At 35.4% G+C, this 25172-nt stretch overlaps 3 protein-coding genes and 1 long non-coding RNA gene across 17 annotated transcripts; 1 reads left to right on the top strand and 3 right to left on the bottom strand.

The window, feature by feature from the left end:
- Positions 1–69: 69 nt before the first annotated feature.
- Positions 70–3918, bottom strand: LOC111779883 (heat shock 70 kDa protein, mitochondrial). Its single transcript, XM_023660073.2, has 6 exons — positions 3705–3918; positions 2890–2966; positions 2720–2798; positions 2068–2634; positions 1339–1959; positions 70–1027 (listed from the first exon to the last, which is right to left on the bottom strand). Exons 1-6 carry the CDS (start codon positions 3777–3779, stop codon positions 404–406), a joined length of 2043 nt encoding a protein of 680 aa, XP_023515841.2. The 5' UTR covers positions 3780–3918; the 3' UTR covers positions 70–403.
- A 1153-nt stretch (positions 3919–5071) lies between these two features.
- Positions 5072–8787, bottom strand: LOC111806407 (uncharacterized). 5 transcript variants are annotated; one of them, XR_002816805.2, is made up of 6 exons: positions 8344–8787; positions 7136–7901; positions 6884–6963; positions 5947–6211; positions 5395–5851; positions 5072–5299 (listed from the first exon to the last, which is right to left on the bottom strand). XR_002816805.2 is itself a non-coding variant. In XM_023691709.2 (5 exons), exons 1-5 carry the CDS (start codon positions 8365–8367, stop codon positions 5583–5585), a joined length of 1404 nt encoding a protein of 467 aa, XP_023547477.2. In that variant the 5' UTR covers positions 8368–8787; the 3' UTR covers positions 5072–5582. The 5 variants fall into 5 exon arrangements, 2 of the variants coding, with proteins under 2 accessions (XP_023547477.2, XP_023547498.2); XR_002816806.2 differs by having other exon boundaries at positions 5072–5236; XR_002816807.2 differs by having other exon boundaries at positions 5072–5225.
- A 1479-nt stretch (positions 8788–10266) lies between these two features.
- Positions 10267–20925, top strand: LOC111808718 (uncharacterized). 10 transcript variants are annotated; one of them, XR_015419907.1, is made up of 7 exons: positions 10267–10368; positions 10454–10526; positions 10992–11047; positions 11240–11320; positions 12344–15604; positions 15690–17924; positions 20695–20925. It is a non-coding gene; the product is annotated as an uncharacterized LOC111808718 (long non-coding RNA). The 10 variants fall into 10 exon arrangements; XR_015419903.1 differs by having other exon boundaries at positions 10454–11047; XR_015419898.1 differs by having other exon boundaries at positions 10267–10526.
- Positions 14980–23820, bottom strand: LOC111808754 (MADS-box transcription factor 23-like). The gene is made up of 7 exons (XM_087121467.1): positions 23287–23820; positions 20712–20790; positions 17813–17874; positions 15642–15741; positions 15512–15553; positions 15345–15428; positions 14980–15174 (listed from the first exon to the last, which is right to left on the bottom strand). The coding sequence occupies exons 1-7, from the start codon at positions 23466–23468 to the stop codon at positions 14995–14997; spliced, it is 729 nt and encodes a 242-aa protein (XP_086977593.1). The 5' UTR covers positions 23469–23820; the 3' UTR covers positions 14980–14994.
- Positions 23821–25172: the final 1352 nt, after the last annotated feature.

Raw genomic sequence — 25172 nt, 5'->3', positions numbered from 1 at the left:
CAGCATCAGCATCAGCAGCCACACCCTAGTGCTATTTTTTGACAAGGTAGTAAATAAAAGAGAGAGAACTTGCATTCGAGTGAGTTTATTCATCAAATTAGCGTAAACCAAAAGCATGGTCATGATTCAGATGAGTTTTTTGTCATCGAAAACAGGCAGGCAGTGACACAAATCACTGGCAAATTTCTTTAACAATGAATTCAACAAAGCAAAACAACAGCAATACACTGCTGCTGGTATTATCAGGAACGTTCTACCAACCTCCCAACGATTAGATACAAAAATCCGCTAGGTTTCTTAGTTCTACCGCAAAAATAAGATGAGAGCACCCTTTGGTTGTAAAAAATAAGGGAAAGAAAATCCATGCAACCGAACAATCAGGACGACATTACAGCGCCTTGCCTTATTTCTTCACCTCTTCGTACTCAGCTTCAGAAGCTTGTTCGCCACCCTGAGACCCTCCAGAAGCAGCATCACCACCTGAACCACCAGCCATATGTTGCCCAATCTTGGAAACAGCTTTGTTGGCAACGTCGAGTTTTGCCTTGATCTCTTCAATGTCATCTCCAGACATTGCCTTCCTCAAATCTGCTACTGCGTCCTCAATTTCCTTGGCAACCTCACTAGGTATTTTCTCCCTGTATTCACCCAAGCTCTTCTCAATGCTGTAAATGGTGGTATCTGCACTGTTTCTGATGTCAATAAGAGATTTCCTCTCTTGATCCTTTTGGGCATGCAACTCCGCCTCCTTCACCATTTTCTCTATTTCGTCATCTGAGAGTCCTCCAGAAGATCGAATGGTGATCTGTTGCTCTTTACCGGTGGACTTGTCCTTGGCCGAGACAGTAACAATACCATTGGCATCAATATCAAATGTCACCTCAACTTGAGGCATTCCTCTTGGAGCGGGAGGAATTCCAACCAACTCAAACTCCCCTAGAAGCTTGTTGTCAGAAGCCATTTCTCTCTCACCTTGTAATACCTTGATACCCACCTGGGTCTGGTTGTCAGCTGCAGTTGAGAACACCTGAAATGATGGAAATTCGAATAATTACAAAGGCATCATCCACAATGGACAAAATTGATCAGAGCCTCAACGTACTACTGGTTTCTTATAAGCAACAGCAATAAATACTTGATTCAAACTACCATCTATAACTAAATTGTATTATATCATCGCCAATTGACCCCTATCTATTATGGTGAATGCTCCATGTGGAAGGTACTTGACTTCCAAAAATATGGGAATGAGGAACAGAATAACTTGACAGGGGTTAACCAGAGTAGTAGAATTTACTCATACATCACTGTTATAAACAAGCTTGACGATGAAATTACCTGGCTCTTCTTAGTTGGAATGGTAGTGTTCCGACTGATCAACCTTGTAAATATACCGCCAAGCGTCTCAATACCAAGCGATAGTGGGGTAACATCCAAAAGAAGCAATTCTTTGACATCACCACGAAGAATGCCACCCTGAATTGCAGCTCCCATAGCAACTGCTTCATCAGGATTCACCCCTTTACTGGGGCTCTTACCAAAAATTTCTGTGACAACATCTTGCACCTTAGGTACACGAGTCATTCCACCCACTAAAAGCACTTCATCCACTTCTTTGATGGAAATATTGGCATCCTTCAAACAATTTTTGCATGGTGCCTTGGTTCTTTCAATCAGGTTACTAACTAGACTTTCAAATTTCGACCTGGTCAAAGTGATGTTCAAATGCTTTGCACCAGATGCATCAGCAGTGATAAATGGCAGGTTAATTTCAGTCTGTGATGTAGATGATAGTTCAATCTTTGCCTTCTCTGCAGCCTCCCTAAGCCTCTGCAAGGCAAGCTTGTCCTTGGTAAGGTCAATTCCATCAGTTCGCTTGAACTCACTAACCAGGAAGTCCAGTAGAGCATTGTCAAAATCCTCTCCTCCCAAGAATGTGTCACCATTTGTCGATTTCACCTAATAACATAATGTAGGCTTGTAAAACTCAGATATTATGGAAGCAAAAAAGATTTAAGAATGTAAAACTCATATTATGAAAAAGTACAACATAGGGAAAAATTCTACCTCAAAAACACCATTGGATATCTCCAAGATGGAAACATCGAATGTGCCACCACCAAGATCAAAGACAGCAATAAGACCTTCCTTATTATTCATTCCATAGGAAAGTGCAGCAGCAGTGGGCTCATTGATAATTCTTTGAACATCCAAACCAGCAATCCTGCCAGCATCCTTTGTTGCCTGTCTCTGTGCATCGTTGAAATAAGCTGGAACAGTAATTACAGCCTTGGACACGCTCTTTCCCAGATAGGCTTCAGCAGTTTCCTTCATCTTTGTTAGAACAAAAGCACCAATCTGACTCGGTGAGTACTGCTGTCCATTTGCTTCAACCCAAGCATCTCCATTAGGAGCTCTGACTATTTTGTATGGTACCATCTTCATTTCCTTCTGTGTCTGGGGGTCATCAAAGCGTCTACCAATGAGACGTTTGGTTCCAAACACAGTATTCGTTGGATTAGTAACTGCCTGTCTCTTTGCTGGTGTTCCTACAAGTAGTTCACCTTTCTGATTGAAAGCAACCACTGACGGTGTGGTCCTAGCACCTTCAGAGTTTTCAATAACTTTTGGATTCTACAAACATATAACCAGAATCAGGGAAGCATAAAAAGGGCACGCTCAAGCCATCAATCAACCACGAGTGTACATTGAGACTTACCTTCCCTTCCATTACAGAAACACAAGAATTGGTGGTACCCAAGTCGATACCGATAACTTCATTCCCAGCTGGCTTTGAACTGCATGGAGAAGACAAGACAAATATCAGGCAATGACGGAAACCAACAGATAACATTAATCAAGTAATTAATCACTTTAAGTCATCAGAACCTGAATGGCCTGGACAAACTTGCCCATGATTGGCTGAGGTGAGACCTGGCCAATGACGACTTGGCATTGCTTGTTAACTGCAACATCATAAACATACGCGTGTAAGTCTGAAAATTGTGATAGTGGATATGCCAAGAAGTAAAAATACCATGCAGTAAAGGTGGAACAACAAAGTTTCAAATTACTGACTAGTGATTAAAGCCCAGAAGGACTATGTTTTATGGGGGAAAAAAACAAAGTCATGTTAGTATGACATGAAAATGAGCGCAACTAACAAAATCAAAGAATCGCATTCAAACCGCTTCGTACCTAGACTCGACTAGAAAGGAGGGAGGGCACCTCAAATCATCAAAAGATTTATGACATATTTCCCACCAACAACTAAATCAAAAACATCTCCAAGCTACTGACTACATGAAAGTCACAATCCAACCAAACAACCTTTTAACATTCCCGTACACTACTGTCCCCCCAACTCTCTTCATGAATAGACCGAAATACGAGCCATTCCCACACACTGGTAAATAATCACAACGAATTCGTTATACACAGATCCGATAGAGCGTGCACAACAGAAGCCCCAATCCATAGTTCTAATCAGATCACGTATTTCAAACCATAACCAAAACCAAAATTCGATCACTCCAGCTTCATTTATTACAAACAATAAAAAGTTCCGACAGAAATATTAACAAGCACAATCAGCTCCCAGATGTCCAAAAGCAACAAAACTCGACAACTCAAAAAGTACAAACCAAGAATCAACAACAGAGAACAAACAAATGAGTAACTACAGAAAGGAGAAGCAGACATACGGATCGGTAAGCTGAAATGGAGGATGAGGCTAAATCGCGACGTCGAAGAGAACGGAGCAGCACACCGGTGGCCATGGGCGAAACTGGTAGAAGAAAAAGGGGGAGAAAGGTAGGGTTTAGGGTTTTGGGGAAAAGGAGAAATGAGAGGAGAAGGTTTTTATGTGAGGCGGTGAGGGGAAGCGGAGGATGGTTCTAGCACGTTAGTCGTCGTGGAAGATTCTAGATCTCTATTCATCCCAACTTAAACCTAAAAAAGCCCACCTGTTTCTCTTAAATAAAACTACATTTACACCGGAAAAAATGAGGTCCAAAATTACCCAATTTAAATATATATACATAAAATGTTTATATTTAATCCATTATCTAATAAATTTTAAATATATTTATTTTTTTAAATTTATTATACATTTTTAATATTTTTTAGTTCAATAATGATAAGAAGAATATCAAATTATCAGCGTCTTAAATGATAAATTAGTGTTTTATCTAATCAACTTATGCTTGAATTGATCATGTGATTTTGATTTTGATTTTTAATTTTAATTATTATAATGCAATTTGTCCGTAAAATATATTTTGTTAGATCTACAAATGTAAGTTAGATTTAGATTATCAGAAGATTAGTAAAAACTTAGACTTTTGAATCTCCACTTGATGCGTTGTTGAACGCACACACATGAGCACATATAAAGGACTCCACCCCTTTGAGGATAGGATGTCGACCACACACAAGCACATATATATAGGACTTCACCCGACCACACACACAAACACATATATATAGGACTTCACCCCGACCCCCACACACACACAAACACATATATATATATATATATATAGGACTTCGCCCCGACCAGACACACACACACAAGCACATATATATATATATAGGACTTCACCCCGACCAGACACACACACACAAGCACATATATATAGGACTTCACCCAGACCCCACACACGCACAAGCACATGTATATAGGACTTCACCCCTTGAGAACAGAAAGCCAACCTACCTATACTTTCTTGAGGCTTGTCCCCAACCTCTAAATCAAACAATTGGCGAGCTAGAAAAGGAACCAGCCTATTCCTGAAAGCTTTGCATGGTAGACGCAAACCCTCGTCTTTTAAACAAACTAACAACGATCGGTATCGTAAGAATTGACAAGTCCACCATTAAATGCGATGTAAAAGAAAGACTAAAAAAATAGCCGAATGCGCATGATACGTATAAAAGCTGAATGTTAAACTAAAAAAATAGCCGAATGCGCATCATACGTATAAAAGCTGAATGTTAAATGTAAGGTATTGATTCGACCCCTCGACTTCCTATCAAATATTATGTTTAAATTGTCATTAAAACTTAGTAATAAAAAAAGGATTAGAGCTTTGAATCTCCATTTGGTACATTGTTTTACAACATTTGGATGCTAACACTTGAAGACAACATGTTTACATTTTTCAACTAGCTCAATAACACCAGAATATATCCTCCATGAATGTCAAGTATAGCAGCGTGAGTACCTGGGAAGGAACTGATAAAAGCATTGGTGCTTGCCAGAAATAAACAATGCCTAACAGTGTTTCCATACAAATCTCTGAGAGTGAAAAAGGAAGATAAGAATAAAAGAAACTGTACATGTCAAAAGCTTACAAACGTGAAATAAAACATGTTAGGATAAGACTGGCTAACCTCATTGACCTGAAACAAACTGCAACCAAATTCTTTTAAGCAAGTCTCCCAGGGAACGGGAGGACGATACAGTAGCGATGTACGATTTTGTAGATCAATGGTTTGACTTAGATCATCTGGGATCGAGATCAAGACCGAGTTGCTGGGTTCGCAAAAGTCATGTCGTTCAGTGAGGATGGCGCTTATCATCAAATCCGAAGATAACCTCCTCCCCTGTTATCATCCCCATTTCTCATAGTTCTCTTCAGAAAGGACTTTCTGTTGAGAGACCAGCTCCTTCTCATCTTCCTCCGCCGATGCCACGCTGCTATGTAGGTATAAAGAGCTGGGAAACTGAAGCAGAGCAACACGAGTAGTAGCATTGCGACACAAAGAAACATGACGTTACGAAACCCGTCTTTCAACTCTGGATTTCTCTGATCGGTCCATGGTACTCCACCAACATTCATGCCGAATACTGCAAGGGCGGTTCCAAGACACTGGGATGAGTTTCGTCAAACAGATCATGGTGAAAACTGAAATTAAAAACTACTTTTAAAAAGAGGTCAGTACCTCCAGTTATGACAGATAGAGGTAAGAATATGATTGAAAGAAACGATAGATAATAGAGTTTCTTGTTAATTTGCTCAGCTTGCCAACTATCGAGACCAGCCTGAATAGCGGTGACACGATTTGCAATGAATCCAACATTCTCTTTCAATCGTCGTAAACGTCCAATTAATTCCTCGAGCGAGCTGATGTCTTCACTGGCAAACCAATGTTTAGAAGAACACTTTTCTTTCACTCGTGGAAAGACTTGTTCCCCATGTGCAATCACCTGCGCTCAATCAAAAACGCATACGAAAAGATGAGTACGTAAGAGTAGATTAAAACGTGTGAAGACGATTCCACGAATACCCAAACATCTTCTTCCAATATACAGTGGTTGCATTCTGTATTTCCTACATTATGCTTCAAGCATATAGTTCGATCCATTTTCTATTTATACAAAAATTCATTCTCTATGTTATGGCAACAGAGACTCGGTTTTCAAGTCACTTATTCCTTGACGAGCAAAGCAAGAGGTCAACAGTCAGTCTAAAATCAGGTACAATGTTACCTCGTGTAATCATTTTTCTTTTCAAAACTCTCGTGAAATTGGTTAAATTACAAGTTTAGTCCATCAACCTTTAGGATTGTATCTAATTAGTATTTGTGTTTCAAAAAACTTCTTAATTTTCAAGGTTGTGGTCTATGTCGTTCCTATATTTTAAAAAGTTTCTATAGGCCTTCGAAGATTAATATAGTAGGCTGATGTTGCGACACACGTGCTAAACTTACGAGTTAACGAGATGGACCAATTTGACACAAAGTGTAAACTTCAAAGATAAGACTTTCCAGAGTTCAGCAACATATTAAAAAAATCAAACAAACACAACTCTGAAAGCTCCGGTTTGCCATAGTCTAGGAAAACAGGAGAGAGTACTGAGAAAATGAACTGAGATGCTACCTGCAGGAGCCGCTGCAAATTGAGGTTCATTTTGGGGAATCTTCGATCATCGAGCATTTGTTTTTTTAAAGCGAATCCACCTAAAAACAATGGAAGACTTCTATTATGATAGACTTATGGTACTCGATTTTAGAGAACGATACATTTACACATTAAGTTCTTGACAAAAATATTTCATCTGGCCAATGATTCTGTATCTACAAGAGCATCTATATTATACTCTTAGAAAGAAAAAGAAAGAACTATAAGTACCTCTATCCATTTCAAGCTCCACAGAATCCAACTCAATCTCGAGCTTCGTCACAACATCTTGAAGATGATCCATGTGTGTATCGATAATATGAACAACCAGATTTGAGAGGGACGCTGGCACCGGATTATCAGCCTCCTCCGAGTGATTCATTGTCAAAAGGAATTCAAGAACATGCTCCCTAATCACAATACTCCCACTTTCTCTCTGCTCACCTCTTAAGTGAGAGGGGCTCTCCACACTAGGAACCTCCGAGAGAAGAGACTGACCAACCGGTGAGAATCCTAATCTCGGAACACGTCCCAATGACACGGTGATGACAGAATGCTCGGTAATTCTAGCAGCAATTCTGAATGTAAAATCACAAGATGCAGGGCCAGGTGAATTTACTCTGAAGACAAGAGCCCCATCAACATGTCCACAAAAGGGACCGTTGCTTACAAGGGAGAGAATATCTTGAAGCTTCAAAGGCGGGCAAAGAACATCAATGAGATACTGAGCAGATTGGGCCAGTTTTTGATTGCCTTTCGGAAGTTCTACATGATACCAACAAAACTCCTTTCCTCTACCCTCAGTAAGATCCCATTCCTTGTTATAATAGTTGCCATTTCCATCAAATATATACGCTCTCTTCCTCACCATTCCCGGAAAATGCGTACGGGACAGACCAGCCTCCCGCAAAAGAAGGCGCGCTGAAGGCTCTCTTTCCATTCCATCCAATTCCCCATTGGCAACAGTCTCCGCATTAGCAAGCTCCATGTATTTGTTCTGGAATTTCAAATACCACAAATCAAATCCCCATCAAACCAAATTCAAGCAAGCTGTTCTAGTTTCCCCCCATTAATTTTGACATAAAACCATCACTCCACTTAGATCTAAACATAAAGGCCGAGAGAAACATAACCCAATGAAAAAGGCAACAAAAAAACACTTGCCCCTATCTTGAATAAAGCAAGATTCCACAACTTGTATGAACCATTTTCAAAGGTACCAACAGGGAATCAATGGAATAACGAGTTAAGAAGAATCGCAGTTTGAAATCACTAGAGCAACCAGAATAACAAATTAAATATATTATGCAATGGAATCAGAAATCAAACAGAATTACCTCCTGATATGACTCGAAAACCCTATCCCGAAAACATCGAGAAGAAAATCTGAAAGAAAAAAAGAAAATCGAAAAGGCGAATTACTAGATTTCGAAAACTACCTTCACAGCCTTGTCAAAGGCCATTCAACCACCACGTAGGTTACGAAACATGAAATCGATGCGAAAATTCAACACACACGTGGACTTTCACCAATATGAAATGCTCCGTGATTGACAGAGGTGATTAAACAAGACCTGTTCTTCTGGTTGTCGTCTTTCGAGGAAGCTTCCTTCTCCTAGCCAAGTTGGGAAGTTTGAAACTAATTGGAATCGAATTGCAGTGCTGTATAAGAACGTTTAGATCACCTCCAGGCACGAACAATTTTTAAAAATTTGTTGATAAGCAGACGAGATTCCAGTCTATTGCGCTTGGACTTGGATCCATTTTAAAATCTTTTCTCCAATGGGACTTGCAATTGAAGGTTTTGGCGGCCAGGTCGCGGCCAGGTCGCTGTCCATTGGTGCCAGAAAAGAGTCAAAAATAGTTTACAAGGGGTAGCGAAAGCCAAGCGGGGTAGCTATGAAATGTCCATCTATAAACAACCTAACGAAGTAATTTCTGATATTTTCAAATTAAAATACTTCATTTTCCTTTTTAAATTGTCCGGTCGGGTTGTCTTCTAATTCGATTATGCGTTGGATTATGTTGGAAAAATCTTTTATAAAAACTTCTATTTTTAATCCTAGATTTTCAAATTCAGTTAAAATAAAAATAAAATCTCATAAAACTCAAATATCAAATATTTACGAGTCATAATATTTTGCTAGTATCAATTACAAATGATAATGTTAAAAGTACGATAGGGTTGGTTAGGTTATGACCTTGTTTTTTTGGTTAGTGAGATAACTCTCAAACCAGCTCGAATTGTTTATTTCAAAAATGTAACTTAACCCGAACTCAAAAAAAAAAACCCAACCCAAATTTTATAGTTTAGACTGGGTAACTCACGGTCAGATTATCAAATTATACACTAAATCTTTTCGCATCAATTGAGTACTTGGAAATGTTTTTATTTTATTTTATTATTTTTACATGTAAAGACTAGAAGGACATTATTGTCGATTCAACAAGTGTTCTTCAATCATGGCGCCGTTTTCGTAGAAGGAAAGAAATTATACCCAAAAAAAATATGTCATTTTGTTGCAATTGAAAAAAAAAAATGTTTATTCAATATGTAATGGATATCGGTGAAATTTGATCGAATAGTCAACTGAAAATTGAAATTAAGCCTGAATCAAATGTATAGAATCAACACTTTATAAAATTAAAAAAAAAAAAAATTAATACTGATTTTAATTTGTAAGAACCAGATTACTAAGGATAATTATTGCGTCCCCATCCACTTAACTCATAAAAGACATAAAAACGGGCCCAAATATTGTATTAATTATAACTTTGAAAAATGATGTAACAATGTACCAAAACATATAGTTCAGCTCACTCTAGTCTATATTATCAATATCAATAAATAAAAAGTGAATATATAATTAGTTAATAATCGATTGGTAATTAAAACAAACATAATTAATAATAATTAATGGAATTAAAAATAATAATAAATAAAATATTTTTGTGATATTGTGAGAGTGTAATTTAATTTAATAGACCTAAGAAATAAAATAAAACAAATATAAAATTTAAATTCAACACATTTTCTTCTTATTAACATTTGCCAAAGCATTACGGCACCTCCACTAATCCCGAAAACAACAACTTGTCAATTTGGTTTAACTTTTGTCCGATTTCTCCGGTTCATGGTGTCCTACGTGTCCGAATGTGGGCCCTGTAATATAAATTCCTTCCACTATCGTACGCCCAGAACCACTTCCACTCCCCCACTTAGGGTAAAATCTGTCATTTAATTTTTAACTCAACCTTTCAAAATGCGCCAGCTGTATCAATCTAATTGTCTTTTTGTAGTTTTGGCTGCAGAGAATTTAAACTCGTACATTATTTATTTAATTTTTCCGGAATTGGACGAGATATTTTCTTCTCTCTCCTCGTCGCGGTGAGAGTTCTGATTTCCATCTGAATCCGCGGGAAAAAGAGAGATCAAAGTCCTATGGAAAATAGATCGCGTCCAGGTTCTCTGTAGTCGATTCTCTTCTTTGTTCTCTCTCGTTGGAGTTCTTCATTGCTTTGTAGGTTTTGTGCTGTGTTCCTGTTCAGAATCATCCATGTGGCGGTTTTCTGGCTCGGGGCTCGATCACTTACTTTCTTTACGAGAGCTTTGCGCTTCCAGGTAATGTCGTTTTTCCTCAGTTACCTTCTCATTTCCAATCAGTACAGATTACTGCGGTGTTTCTGTTTTTTTTCTTCCATGGTGGTAATGAATGTTTTTTGCCTTTCGTAGTAGATGATCTTGATTTTTGATCGTTGTGTGTTGTTTTTTTTAACGGAAGTTGAGTTTCTTTGTATGTAATGAATGCATGGCTGGGATACTGGCATCGGATGATTCTTAGATGAACTATTTAAGACTTATATCATTGTTTATTTCAGGATTTTGACGCGATGTGTATAATGTTCTTGCTTAAATGTTTTATACTTCACTTGCATGACGAGCTATCTGATTTTCTCACAGAATGCAGCCTCAGGGATATTGCATCCACGCTATTTTTTTACGGATCATTCATTTCTAAAAAAATAATTTAGCAACCTACATACGCAATATTTTCTCATTATCTTATAAAATTTTGACGTAAGATAGGTGGAATCTCGGGCTGCTGATGGCTGGCCACCACGTAAATGAATGTGAAACCAAAGGTGCCCTTACAATATTTATTTGTTTGAAATTTTACACTCATTTGACGTCTATGCGTTTTCGTGAATTTGGAACTGGATGTTAAGACACAAAGTGCACAATGGAAGGAATTGTCATATAGGAGTGAATTTCAAGTAGCCTGTTTGTGCTATTGTCTTTTACCTTTGATGTTTAGAAGACAATTGTCTATGCAGAACTTGTGATAAGATTATAGAAGATTCATCATATTTGAAAGCCAGCGGATGAAATTATGAGTTTGCAGACATGTTCTGAAAGTAAGTCTGCATTTTATATCTGTAGGATTTTTATCATTATCTTGTATGATTTAATATTCCTGTTTAGTTTTGCACTCAATGCGTACCATTAGCTATCTTTTGTTTTGTTAACTGATCATAGTTGCACCCTGCAATGGCAGTAACCTCATACAGTAAGTTATTGCCTGCTTGTGCCTTAGACACTTCGTTCCAAGTTTTATGTAAGGATTTTTTATATTTTTTCTAAATGTTAAATATGGACCTTAATTACCAATTTTAGAACTCTTGTTATTTTTTTGTTAATATTATTACTTGTGCTTATACGATGGATGGTTAACATGCATATCATTTTTTAGTGTGTTCAATGTCTCTTCTTTTATTTCTTAAATTGTTAATAGCACTGTTTTCATTAGATATAATCATTATCTTTCAGGACCAGTTGTAATGTGGGAAATGTATATAGTATTTCTATACATTATACAGGTATATATTTAAAATATTTTTGGCTAATTGAAGAAGTTGGTGGCTGTGACCATCTGAATTGACGTTGTAATGGAGGTATCTTATCAAAAGGCGATATTAGAAGTCAAAGAATAGAAAAGAACCTTGAGAAGGCATAATATTGTAGAACCCTTCACAGTTCTACGGATCCATTTAGTGTTTTCTGGCTTGAATCCACTACTGTTGATGTGCTTTTTTGTCTAGGTAGTGTTTGGGCCGCCTTCTTTTGAGCTTTTGAAATCAAGGACTTTAGTGCTTATAGTAAGGTCCCAAGGAGTCTTATTTCTTTTATCTCTTGATTTGCAAATTCAAATGTGATTAGGTCTGAGAGTTCTTTTCCTTTATCTCTTGATAATTCCCTGATTTTTTTACATTAATCATCTAATGATTTTATCCTTCAGTTTCATAGATCGAATCTACCCAGCTTGATTTATTTTTAAAATTTATGAGTTACTGATATCTCTCTAGCAAGGTCATACCACATACTATAAATGGCAAATAGAAATGGCTGTTGATGCTCTGTTTATTCTTGTGTATGTACAGGAAAGTTTAGTGCCTAAAAGATGCATTAGCTTGCTGGTATACAAAATTTCACCCAGTAACACATAAATTTTAGGTTGCGTACCTCTCTTCAAGGTAAGGGGTTGAGTATGTTTATGAACAAGGGCTTAAGTTTATATTGAACCAATTTATAAAGATTGTATTAATTTTAGATGTGGAAAAGGCTTAAATGTTGTTGCAAGCTATTAAATGTGGTTGATGCTAAATTCAAAATTAGATTCTTGTTGTCTTTGATATGTAATAGCTATTTTCTTGCTTTTGTAATATTCACTCGTTAATTGGTTTAAGTAAAGCATGATTCTAGTTGAAATATCTGGCTAAATGAGGTGTAAGTGAGCCTTTTCTTTTAATATTGAATTCATGGTTTTTACGCATGTTACCAGTTAGGTACATTAGCAGTAGAGCTGTACATGGTTATAATCTGGACCTGTTTGTGATTCAAGGAGCAATATACTCTGCATTTTCTTGGGTGGTTTTGTCTATGTTTTCCTTCCACCTTATTCTTATTTACCTGTGGGTCATAATTGCTTATCACTCATGTTATTGCTGGTGATTTCTTTTCTGTGTTAACCCTGACATTGGGCTATGGGACATGGCTGGATTTATGATTTCCACTATATTGCATATCCTACATACTTTATTATCTGTAAGAAGCCCAAGTTCTTCGTTTATATGCTGTATACTTTTGACTTCTACTTTACTAATTAATTTGAAGTTTATTTCTGGTTAGAATGAAATTGTGTAATAGGTGCATGTATAATCTTGTGCACAAATGTTTTTGTTTTCTCAGCTTTTACTTTTTAGATAAGAAACATCATGTTTCAAGTAAAAATTACAACTAATTGTAGGCATGATTGGATAGAATACAAATATTACATCCATAGAGGGATGATCATATATGTATGTAAATTTTTTTTAACTTCCAACTAGAGAGAATACAAGTTACATTTGTTACAGCATCAATCCATAATACATAAAATTCTATATCATCAGAGGTATCATCTTTTTTTGCTGATCCACATTACATTTATTCTTGTATTTAAAGTGACAAAGTTCTTAAATAATTGAAAATAGTTATCTTATGTTTTATGTTAGTATTTGATGATCATGCCATAGGATGTTTAGGATCGTGAATGATATATCTTGACATTTGTTATTATCTTGTTTATCCAGAAGGTTAAATTTATTATATCTAATAATAATTATTAAAAAAATATGTTTTACTATATTCCTTTTGTTATGATATGGTGTCGCAAGTATGCAAGGGAAGAGGTTAGATAGAATGAACATTCCTTTCCATTAGGTGTCATTTGGTTCATGGAAAAATGGACCACTCTAGAACTGAGAATGTAGGTATGCGATTATGAGAATCAAATGTTTGAGAAAGAAAGCTAGTATGTGTTCTTATGCTTGAAAAGCTGAAGGAAAAATTATGGATTATATAACTACTAGTGATTGCAGGAGATATGCATACTTCATAAATTGATTATTAGTTTCAAATGTTAATGAAACTTCAAACCATTATTATAAAACCACATAATAACAACAAATGTGATGACGTGATGCCATATCCTCTCTGTGGAAATCCAGAGGTCCTGTAAGAGGGTTCCACATTACCATGAAGCTGAAGGAATTAGATTTCTTTTTCTACAAAAACAACTTGTATGCTAATAAAAGGAGAATCCAAACTGAGCAGCGAACACCACCCTAAAGAAGCAAACATACCCTTAGAGGCGTAACATAATTCTGGGAAAAACATGTAATATATCCTAATTACAAAATACAAAGGCATCATGGATTGACATTTTTCTATAATATTACTGGAAGTTCGGTATGCCAGGTAGAGATTACAGAATGATTAAAACATTAGATTAAATTAATCATAAGCTAACAGCTCAATTTTTGAGGATTGGTGATGATAAAAGTGAACTGAGAACTTTTGTTTCAGATTCTTTTACTGGTTTAAAATTCCGTAGTCTTATAGCTTCTTTACATTGCTGAATCTCATTCATTAATCATTATAGTAAAGTTTGGAAACACACGCAAGTGTAATATTAGCAAAGGATGTGAATGGACCCTCAAAACAGCCAACTTTTTTAGGATAAAGGACCAGTGGTTGGTTTTGGCAACTCAACAACAGGAAGCCCAGATTTTAGACATCTCATATGCAATTCAGTATCTACCAACTTAGTACCACCTTATATAAGATTGTATGAACATTAATTTTCATTCAGCTAATAGGCATCAGGAGTCTGGTCTAATTAATTAACACAACAAACTTTTAATAACAGCTAGAACAACACATAGCACATATGGTGCATTGTCATTATTTGTAAACTTACATAGGTAGCTGGTCTGGCTGCTAAATTTATCGCAAATATAGAGTTTGAAGAACATTGCATACCAAATGTGAGGGATCTGGTGATAACGGAAGCAGGAGACACCTTCATGTTGAACATGACTCATACTGTATGATGAGTTGTTGAAGAAATGACCATGGATAAAATATCCATGATCTAACTGCTGTTATTGCAGTTGCAATCTGTTGCAAGTTTCAATTATATCTATTCAGCTTGGGAGAAAAAATTGTCTAGTACATATTGATACTCAGATGAATGTGATTGCAATTTAATTCATATGTCATGAACATAGATTGCTAGAACATACCCCAGCTTTATCCCTGGTACTGATGTTTCACTGTTTTGTGGTTGTGGCTGTCTTAGCTGTAGAGCAGGCATACTGTATCTATTGGTGATAGTGAATTGTTGAGTTGAGCTACTGCTCGTTTTATCCACTTCCATTGGTCCATAAACCTGATATACTTAAAAAACCCACCATTAAGCCTATTTAAAAGGAAATAAAAGTCCGCTTTCAGGACAATTGAACTCCCGCTGTCGAACTAAAAAATCTTATGACTAAACAAGAGTAGCTTTTGAACAAGTTGTTCACATTGAAGCAATTGAAAAAAAGTTTGGAACTCTACCTTCATTTGTAGTTCTGCATTTTCCTTGTGAATCATATCTAATTTCTTGTATAGTTCCACATTTTCTTGATGCATATGATTCCCCTGTAACATAATTATAGCAAGTCAGCTGATGTTACTGTACTTGATATAATGAGATAACATGGATGTTTACAATGGGGAGAAACCTTCTGTCTTAGTTCAGTTATTTCATCCCTTAAAATCTTTTCCTGCAAGGTAAATACAAGAAGTAAACATCTGTATTCAAGAGGCTTTATCAGGTGCATGTTTCTATTGAGATCTCTTCATAATTTATACCTTTCCTACACGGACACCTTTCAAGCTCATTTCCAACTTGCTTTCTAGGTTTTGTAGATCTTTGACACTCAGGCCAGATAGTTCTTCGCCCATCAATTGTCTGCAAATATAGAAGCACAAGATATATTATGAATTCTTTTGCGTATTTGTTTGAAGTGTTGGATTATATTACCATTTCCAATGGATCAGGTTTACATTCTATAATTTTATCTCGGTAATTAGCACGTCTTAATTATGATATAGATCATGGATGGCAACTTATGGTGTTAGTAAAATGTTGAGTACACCTTTTATGATAATCAAATGATCAGCCTAGTTTTACCAGACCAAGAATCATGTGATGCTTGTCACTCATACTTTTTAAAGTTCCCGCTTACCTTACAAAGTTATTGTAGAACAGAAGATTGTAAAGGGATTTAGAGCCATATAATATTTGGTAGGCCAGTGCTTTCAGTTGGATATTTTCTCATGAAGGAAGGTACAAAAAAAGGATGAAATAATAGAGTTTGACCCGAATTTGAAATCAACAAATGGTTTTCTGTAGAGAAAATGCACGAGGTCAAGCACTGAGGATGAGCTAAGCCTTTGCATAAACCATCGTGGGGGTTTTCTTTGGTATGCCTCGTCATAGTTGTATCAGTATTATGTTGAAGCATACCTAATTGGCTCTCATATAGAAGTCCAGGAATCCATCATACCTGATTGGTTCTCATATAGAAGTCCAGGAATCAATAGGATTACAGTAATCCAAGAACATTATTGATTTGCAAATTGCAGTACAAAATACAAGCTCCTAGCTATGAACTGCCCAGGAAGTTTGATAGTCCTGAGCTCTACTCAACTCTTCCCTTACTGTAGAATTTTCTCCACGCATCTTATTGATGTGTTGCTCCCAACAGAAAATTAACCACCTAGATAAAAGACCCTCCTACACCTGTCAACTTATTTCTTCGTACACTAGTATGTAATTGATTATTTTTCTTTTCCCTCAAGGATTGATTCATCATCACTATACTCTGAGCCATTCTTGTACCGATCATGCAACTCTTAGGTTAAATGGTCTCTTACATATCTTCTGTGTATGCAAACATAAAATATATATATTATGAATGTTGTAGTCTACATGTTTGATCATTTACTATTCACACGTCTTTTTGGCATGTGATTGTGATTCAAGCTTATAACGAAAGTTTCCTACATGCAATATATATATATATATATATATATATGATAGTTTTTTTTAATGAGAAACTATTCTTTCATTGAGGAAAAATGATAAGAGGGGAACACAAAAAAAACCCAACCCTCTAAAAGGAGCCAAACTAAAATGAGCCGAACTTAAATAACAAGGGGCTTCACTCAACCAAAATAAAACCTAGAAGATAACTATACAAATATTTATACACCAAGCCTAGAAAGAGGTATGAAACCTAACAAGGGACAAAACTTCTTCCTAAGATCTCTTAGTCTCTGTAGAAATTTTATTGTTCTTTTGTTCACGTGTGCTCTATTCCTAGTTGGAATAACTATTGATATTATCTATGTTGAGTTGTCCTTTACTTGATTCTTTGAATTGGAATCATTTGAACATGCGTAGTAGAAAGAAATGTTTATCCTTTTAGCCCCTAAATTAACTCGTACATTTTTCTTGTTCCTCATATCTAATATTTCTGCACTGGATTCACAAGAAAAGTTTGGTTTCTTGTGAATGACCTGTGAAATAGAGGAACATATGGGTTTTGCTCACTACTTGATATAATAATAGTGACAGGCTGAAATCTTAATAGGGTACATTTGAGAAGTTTTCAGCGTTTAAATATTGTTTTCTAAAAAGCATGTCAATATTGTGAATTTTTTTCGGAACGGATTAATTTAGGATCTCTATTTCAAGTTCAATTAATTTCATTTGCAAGTTATTTGAACTCCAAATTTGGAGACAAAGTATTTTTTAAGGAATTTTACTACTTTCTACATGGGCACTGTTTAGATTTTTCGTTCAAGTCTACAATTAGGGATTGGGGTTCTTCAGTAATTTTCTGATGAGATATAGCACTGAAAACTAAAATGTAGCTATTGTTGAACATACATTTGAACGCTTATGCTCCCTAAACATTTTTTGGCTGATCTTTTTTCTCTTGTATTACATATAGAGTACAGCAGGGTTGGAGTACCTGTGACATTCTTGCAAGTAATGCAGTTGTTGCTTCAAAGCAGCTGCCTCTCTTTTCCAAAACTAGCAATTATAGAACAGATGATCAGCATTGCAGTTTTACTTGTAGCATGGTAAGTTACAAGTTTGGATGATTTTAACTAATCTATTTGAAAGGCATGAATTTTACTTCACTTTTGAGTGAAAAGAGATATATTGCCACTAAGGTATAAAAAAGCTGTTAAGGATAAGATACTGCTGCAATTACCAATTTTGGGGTAAATGCATTTATTTTCTTTGTCATTCCTCTTCTAGACTATAGTCTATATCCTTGATTTTAAATAATTTTCTTGGTGGTACCTAAAACCTTTATGCAGATAATACATTGTCTGAAGTTTATTTTAGATTTCTTGGTGCCTCCAAGCTTGAAAAAGTTACAACATAGGGGTTCTACAATGTCTATACATTATTCCTTTTTTATGAGTGAAAGTATGAGGCAAGGTAAAACCTCTAATGTTTCTGGAGATAGGCCTTGGAATGGGTGTTGACTTGAAAAAAAAAAAAAAAAAAAAAAAAAAAGAGGCAAAACCAGCCCACCCAAAACACGAGGATCGCAAAACAGACTGACAGACTTGGAATGTATTAGGAGTCCAAATGGCTGACGATCTAGAAAAAACGGTCAGGGAAAACAAAACCTATATGTTAGCCCTCTCTCGCGTGAGCTATGACCAATTAATAGGGAGAAAACAGTGTTGCAAGAGTTCGAGTATTGGACTTCTTAATCCGTTAAATTGATGAATATTGGGCCATGTTAATAGCAATAGACTTTAAGAGAATTGGTTCAAGTCAGGGTGGTCATCTATTTAAGATTTAATATCCTATGAATTACATTGATAACCAAATATTGTTTAGGGTTGAGAATAGTTGAGTTGTCCAAAGTTGACTCAATTGTTAGTAATCACGACTCTCCATAATGGTATGATATTGCCCACTTTGAGCATAAGCTCTCATGGCTTTGCTTTGGGCTTCCCCAAAAGGCCTCGTACAAATGGAGATGTATTCCTTTACTTATAAACTCATGATCATTCCCTAAATTAGCCAAGGTGGGACTCACTCCCAACAATCCTCCCCTCAAACAAAGTACACTACAAGCCTCCCTTGAGGCTTATGGAGCTTTCGAATAGTCTCCCCTTAATCGAGGCTCGACTCCTTTCTCTGGAGCCCTCGAACAAAGTACACCCTTTGTTCGACACTTTAGTCACTTTTTGACTACACCTTTGAGACTTACAATCTATTGTCATGGCTAAGTTTAGGGCATGACTCTGATACCATGTTAATAATCACAACTCTCCACAATGGTATGATATTGTCCACTTTAGGCATAAGCTCTCATGGATTTGCTTTGGGCTTCCCCAAAAGGCCTTCATACAAATGGAGATGTATTCCTTTACTTATAAACCTAGGATCATTCCCTAAATTAGCCAATGTGGGACTTACTCCCAACATCAAACACTCGCGAACAATCAAAAAGAAGCGGTAACTTCAGCTAACTCAAGTTCTTCCACAGTTTAGGGTAGAACGAAGGGGACTATAGAGAAGGAGAATAAGTTAGATGATTGTACAAAGGATTGTCGGTAAGGACGTTTTGGTGGCCACAGGAGGTCCAAAACTAAAATTGACCCTTTGAATAATGAAAATCAAGGAAACCATTTAGTCGATCTCTATTACATGAATATAGATGAGGGAACCTTGACTTGAGGGGATAGTATTCTGAAACTGAGGGCTGTTATTGACCTTCACTAAAGAACATGCCGTCTAACTCCTATTCTTTAATAATCAGTACCTCAAGCCTTCATTATTTCTTCTCCATATTTAACTCAGTTTTTAGCTATTGTTGTGGCTTACATAAGATTCTTCCTTTAATCTTCTCTTCTTGGTGCTGTCTCCAATCGATTCTAATCTGCGCCACATTTCTTCATTGGTTTCATCTCATTTCCCATATCTCCTCCGCTCAAGTGTGCATCTCATTTTCAACACCCATTGTACTTCGAAGGAATTCCTCTGAACTTTGGAAAACTTTTACATAGCTTTATTTTGATTCTCTATCTTATTTGCTTTCATTCCTCAACGAACTCACTCCTCTGTCACAGCTTTGATAACGTTTTGATGGGATCAATAGTAGTTTCATTTGTAAGCAAAAGTAAAGTACAATTTAGGAGAATTCTAGGGATCCACTTACTCCCATAAAACCTTCTAGGCTCTTCCCCCTTTCTCTACTGCCCACAACTACTTAAAACACTTCTCACGTAAAGACCTCTCCATGCTTTCTTACTTCCCCTTTCTATTATCTTCTTATGTAAAGTGTCAAGGAAGCCTATTGTGAATTCATATGGATGCAAGTTTTATAAGCTTTGTAAAGTGTCAAGGAAGCCTATTGTGAATTCATATGGATGTAAGTTTTATAAACTTTTTGAAGATCACAATTTTAGGAATCACGGCTCTCCACAATGGTATGATATTGTCCACTTTGAGCATAAGCTCTCATGGCTTTGCTTTGGGCTTCCCCAAAAGGCCTCATACTAATAGAGATATATTCCTCACTTATAAACCCAATGATCATTCCCTAAATTAGCTGATGTGGGACTCACTCCCAACAATCTTGAACACAAAACACTAGAAATTCCTCTTCTTCTGTATCAGGGATCAAGAATCTATCACAAAAGTTATTTTCTTAATGTCTTTGACCTTTTGTCTTGCTTCATCCCTATCCTTGTTAATTGAGTTTCACCTTTGAAGGAATCATCTTTGAGAAACACTCTTGTGGGAATGTTATATTCACAGTACAGAAAAAATGCGGATGTTTAGTTTAATGAGTTTAAATTAACGAAGAAACTGGAATTGCAGATGAATGAAGATTTTACCTGGAGTTCTGAAACAGAGTTCATCAGCTGATTTTGGTCCTCTTTCACCTTGTAGTAACGATCGGTAATTGATCTTATGCTGATAAGATAGAAACTGTTAATTCAGTTCATAACCACACCTGAAATCAAATCTTGAATTTTTAATTTCCATGTCACCATCATAAGGATTTATTACGTGAGTTGTGAATATAATCTGCTCATAGCATGCTGTAGAGTGATCGGTTTGTTCGCTATCTCATATAAGCACGTTGAATTTGGGTGCTTGTCAGTTATTGAAACTCACCCAAACTCCTATTTCACATAATATTTCAAATTAGAAAGAGAATCTCAATGCCTTCCTTTCAGAAGCCATGGAACTTTGTTCAAAGGCGTTACGAAGATGGATCGGTACAATTTTCCTAACTTAGCTGCAATTTATGCTATATTTTTTTCTGGTAAGGGTTGTGATCTGTGTTGCTAGAAGGCGCTATGATAGCTTGATTCTGATTATGGTGTTCTTTTAGTATGACATAGCAACAGTGCTTTGTGTTCTCATGCCTGATAGGTTGAGGGAAATATCTAATAAATGTTTTTTGTAACTTATTGTACAGAAAGGGAAAACCAATTAGATATAGATAGATGCAAGCATAGTACTCTTATCTCTTATTCCTACTTAATAAATAAATAAACATCTGCAACAATAGATGGAAACTTTTGTTCTATTTTCTTGTTTCCTTTTCTTTTCTGGCTTAATAGGCAAAAATACTTGAAAAGGAAATGAGTTTAAATCATAGTGGTTAAGACAGGTGGTCGTGTAAGAATAGTTGAGGTACGTGTATAAACCAGTTCAGACACTCTCTCGACGCATTGTTTTTTACGTGTTAGCATTTTTCACATGAAGCTAATCATGAGATTTTAGAGCTCAACTTTCTTCCCTATTCCTATTCTTAAAATCAAGATGATTTTGATTCTTCATCCTTCCTCTATTTCTTAATCTCAAAAATAGTTTTCTTTTCTTTTTTTTTTTTTTTTTTTTTTTTTTTTTTTTTTGTGTGTGTGTGTGTGTGTGTGTGTGTGTGTGTGAGGGGAATGTTATTTGATCGTGTTTTTGTAATTTCATATATATTTGAAATTGTATGTGTATAATTAAAGGAGAAAAAAAAAAGTAAATATTTGAAACTATGACAATAATAGTGTTGCCTAAATATGAGAAGAAAAACAAATTTAAAATAGTAATTAGTTCAATTTTATAGTGTTAACATTTTGGCCCCTATTGTCAAGACAATTCATCTTCACAATATTTCATACCAGATATTGATATAAAATTATAAAATATTTTCTAAAAATATAGAAAAACACTTTTGTTAATGATAAATCTAATTAGAACAGAACACTGCCTGTAAATGAAAACTATCAAATAGTTTTCATAATTCTAAATATAAATAAAGCTCAGTTTCCCTTCAAAAGAAACACATAAATAAATAAATATTCATATGTTTTAGCAGATATTATTCTTTAAAATATAAAAATTATTAAAGTTTTATAATATATTCAATTGACCATTAAAATTATTTTCCATCTTACTGAACTACAAGTATATGCATGTACACATACATTTCAACTAATCTTTGATTTGACGTGCTCCTAATAAATTCAATTCTTATATTTTTAATTCCAACCCGAAATTAAACGAAGCATAAAAGAAGAAAGTTTTGAGTGAAAAATAAAAAAGAAAATATATGTAAGAAAATAAATGAATTTAAACAAAGAAAATAATAATATCGAATCACATAAGTTGACACGATACACAACATTACAACATCAAACATGAAAATGTTTTCATAAACTAAAAAAAAATACATATAAATATATCAACAAAAGATTCAGAAAATGACAATTACGTTAAATCCACACGATGATTCCTGGAAATCAAATTTGAAGACTGAAAAAATATATATAATATAAACAAAAAGCCGAATGCATGTTCATAATTATAATTATAAATATAATTAACTTTATTGGTTTTCAGAGAGAATCTCTATCACCCACCACTCACTTCCTCGGAATTTCAGAAAGGTACACCAAAGAGATCTGAAGAGAGAGAGAATTAAGAACCAGAACGAAGTTGGCGAAGAGAGAGAGAGAGAGCAAAATTTCAAAAAATGGAAAATAAAAACATTTTCAAAAATAAGAAGAAAAATTCAATTAATTCACAAGATTAATATATATACACACACATAGCCATGCAAAAAAAAAAACCCAAAAAAAAAACATGCAGAAATAATTATAATTTTCTTCGAATTTAATTTCCATTTTTGACCATTTGTTTCGATCCGTTGCATTTATTATTCAAACTCCAAGGGTAAAAAAAAAAATTTAAAAAAATAATAATAAAAATTAAAACAAATATTTTCATATCAAAATTATATTTTGGTGCATCGAAGCAGTGAGGTATTGGATCTAATATTGCAATTAAATTATGGAAAATCGTATTAAAAAAAAAAAAACAAAGCAAACCCACTTCATAAAATTAAAAAAAAATTGAAAACAAAAATTAAGAGAGAGAGAGAATTTAAGAGAGAGAAAGGGATCTGACCTGGTGGTGGAATAATCATAGAGCTTTCCTGTGCTTGAGAAAACGATCAATCCAACTTCGGCGTCGCAAAGGATTGAAAGCTCTCGAGCTTTCTTCAGCAATCCATTTCTTCTCTTTGAGAACGTCACTTGTCTGCTCGTTGAATTGTCTATTCTTCTTATCACAATCTTCCCTCTTCCCATTCCTTTTTTTCTTCTAATTTTTCTCAACTTTTTATTCAATAGTTTCACTCAAATCTCCAAAAAAAAAACCCAACAACCCTCTTCAAAATCCAAAAATGTTGGAAAAAATGACGAACACTTGAAAATTTGCTTAAAAAAAGAGGCAAAAAAAGATGGGATTTTTTTACCGCTCCATGGTCTGCTGATTTGCTTCTTTCTTGTTGGGGTTTTTTCCTGGAGAATAGAAGTGTTCTTCTATTTCTCTCTCAAGAAAACCCTCTTTTCTCTCTCTAGAAACCCCTCTTTTCTCTCTCTAGAAATCCCTCTTTTCTCTCTCTAGAAACCCCTCTTTTCTCTCTCTAGAGACCCTTTTTCTGGCTATTTGTTTTCTTGTATTATATGCTTCCATAAAAAATAAAAAAAAAATTTAAGTGGTTTTCCATTGACAGCTAAACAGTCTGTGCCAAAACCGGTGTGCACTTCAAAACCGCTTAGTGGTTTTATATATTATTTTTTTTCTCTATGAATTCGAGCCGATCGTTGCGAGTATGGAAATGTTATATACTCGCTCTTTCCAGCCGACATATCGTTACATTAAAATCAAATCCGAATCCGTTGGTCTCCGACAGGGAATCCCAAGTCTGTGATTTGTTGTGCGTTTTAATACCACATCGCGCGTGTTTTACACGCGCTCCTTCTCGAGTGGAGCTGAGCTTTCCTCGTACTCGCCAAATCCAGGAGTGGAACTAGTTGAAAGGCGCATGGAAGTTGTCTTGTCGAATAGATCGCCGACACGTAGCTCGCGGCGCCCTAGGAGAGGGAATTTATTCGCTGTTTCCATTTCTAGAATGTCCACGTATGTACTTCCTCTATCCACCTTCCACGTGTCCCTCTTTTTAATCTTCCTTTCCATTTTCATACGCCACTCAAACACGCCGGCTAACGCCATTTTCAGCCCAATTATGGAGCTCCATGCCCTAATTAGAAATGTCCTAAAATTTTAAATTCCTTTTTTTTATATTTAATTAATTCTTTTTTTCCCTCTCATTATTATATTAATAATTAACTAATTTTTTGATGTACTATATCTACAAGTTAAATGCTTCTTTATACCATTTTATAATATTTATATATCTGAGTTTAAGTAGACTAGTTCAACTCGAGTTATTCACAGCTTGTAAGTCGAAAGCCGTGACTTTAAAATCACTTAAAGTATAAGATATATTTAAATATAAGTGGAATATTTAAAAATATTATCTTTCTGCGTCGGGACTGTTCCCCTTTTAATTATTCGTGCAAATTTATTTATTAGTGACAGCTAAGACGTTGTTTTATTATAATATCTAAACTGTTACACAGTCTACAAAATAAATACAAAAATATGAAAAAGTAGATTCTAATCTCTAAATTTATTTGAATACGATTTCTTGTTAACTCGACGTTGACGCTACGTTAACTTTATGGTAAAATTCCTCGATTTCACTGATGATTAATTTTTTTTAACTACTCTATACTCATTTAATTTTTGAATTACATTTATGTCCGGTAATCCCATTTAAATTGATCGAATGATGGACTAGGATCAAGTTAGATAAATTTAATCTTTTATATATACATTGTCTCTTTAAAACAATAATTCTTTTAGTTTTATCTTAAAATATTATCTAGAATAACTAACTTGACCATCAACTCTCCTATGATAGTGTCTATTTTTTTTTACTGTAA

The sequence above is a fragment of the Cucurbita pepo genome, chromosome 1 (genome assembly GCF_057944985.1).
Source record: "Cucurbita pepo subsp. pepo isolate OVF chromosome 1, ASM5794498v1, whole genome shotgun sequence".
Classification (NCBI taxonomy): Eukaryota; Viridiplantae; Streptophyta; class Magnoliopsida; order Cucurbitales; family Cucurbitaceae; genus Cucurbita; species Cucurbita pepo.
The sequence above is the reverse complement of the archived record's forward strand: the minus strand, read 5'-3'. Positions and strand labels throughout refer to the sequence as shown.

What these genes read in the sequence shown, in the direction of transcription:
- LOC111779883 (XM_023660073.2), bottom strand. Translation starts at nt 3,779, where the DNA reads ATGGCCACCGGTGTGCTGCTCCGTTCTCTTCGACGTCGCGATTTAGCC. An exon ending in AGTTTGTCCAGGCCATTCAG is followed by an intron (nt 2,799 to 2,889) that starts GTTCTGATGACT and finishes TTCTCCATGCAG; the next exon opens with TTCAAAGCCAGCTGGGAATG. An exon ending in TATCCAATGGTGTTTTTGAG is followed by an intron (nt 1,960 to 2,067) that starts GTAGAATTTTTC and finishes TTATGTTATTAG; the next exon opens with GTGAAATCGACAAATGGTGA.
- LOC111806407 (XM_023691709.2), bottom strand. Translation starts at nt 8,367, where the DNA reads ATGGCCTTTGACAAGGCTGTGAAG. An exon ending in CCTTTGACAAGGCTGTGAAG is followed by an intron (nt 7,902 to 8,343) that starts GTAGTTTTCGAA and finishes TTGAAATTCCAG; the next exon opens with AACAAATACATGGAGCTTGC. An exon ending in TCTATCTGTCATAACTGGAG is followed by an intron (nt 5,852 to 5,946) that starts GTACTGACCTCT and finishes CCGCCCTTGCAG; the next exon opens with TATTCGGCATGAATGTTGGT.
- LOC111808754 (XM_087121467.1), bottom strand. Translation starts at nt 23,468, where the DNA reads ATGGGAAGAGGGAAGATTGTGATAAGAAGAATAGACAATTCAACGAGC. An exon ending in TACTTGCAAGAATGTCACAG is followed by an intron (nt 15,742 to 17,812) that starts GTACTCCAACCC and finishes CTATATTTGCAG; the next exon opens with ACAATTGATGGGCGAAGAAC. An exon ending in AAGGTGTCCGTGTAGGAAAG is followed by an intron (nt 15,554 to 15,641) that starts GTATAAATTATG and finishes TTTACCTTGCAG; the next exon opens with GAAAAGATTTTAAGGGATGA.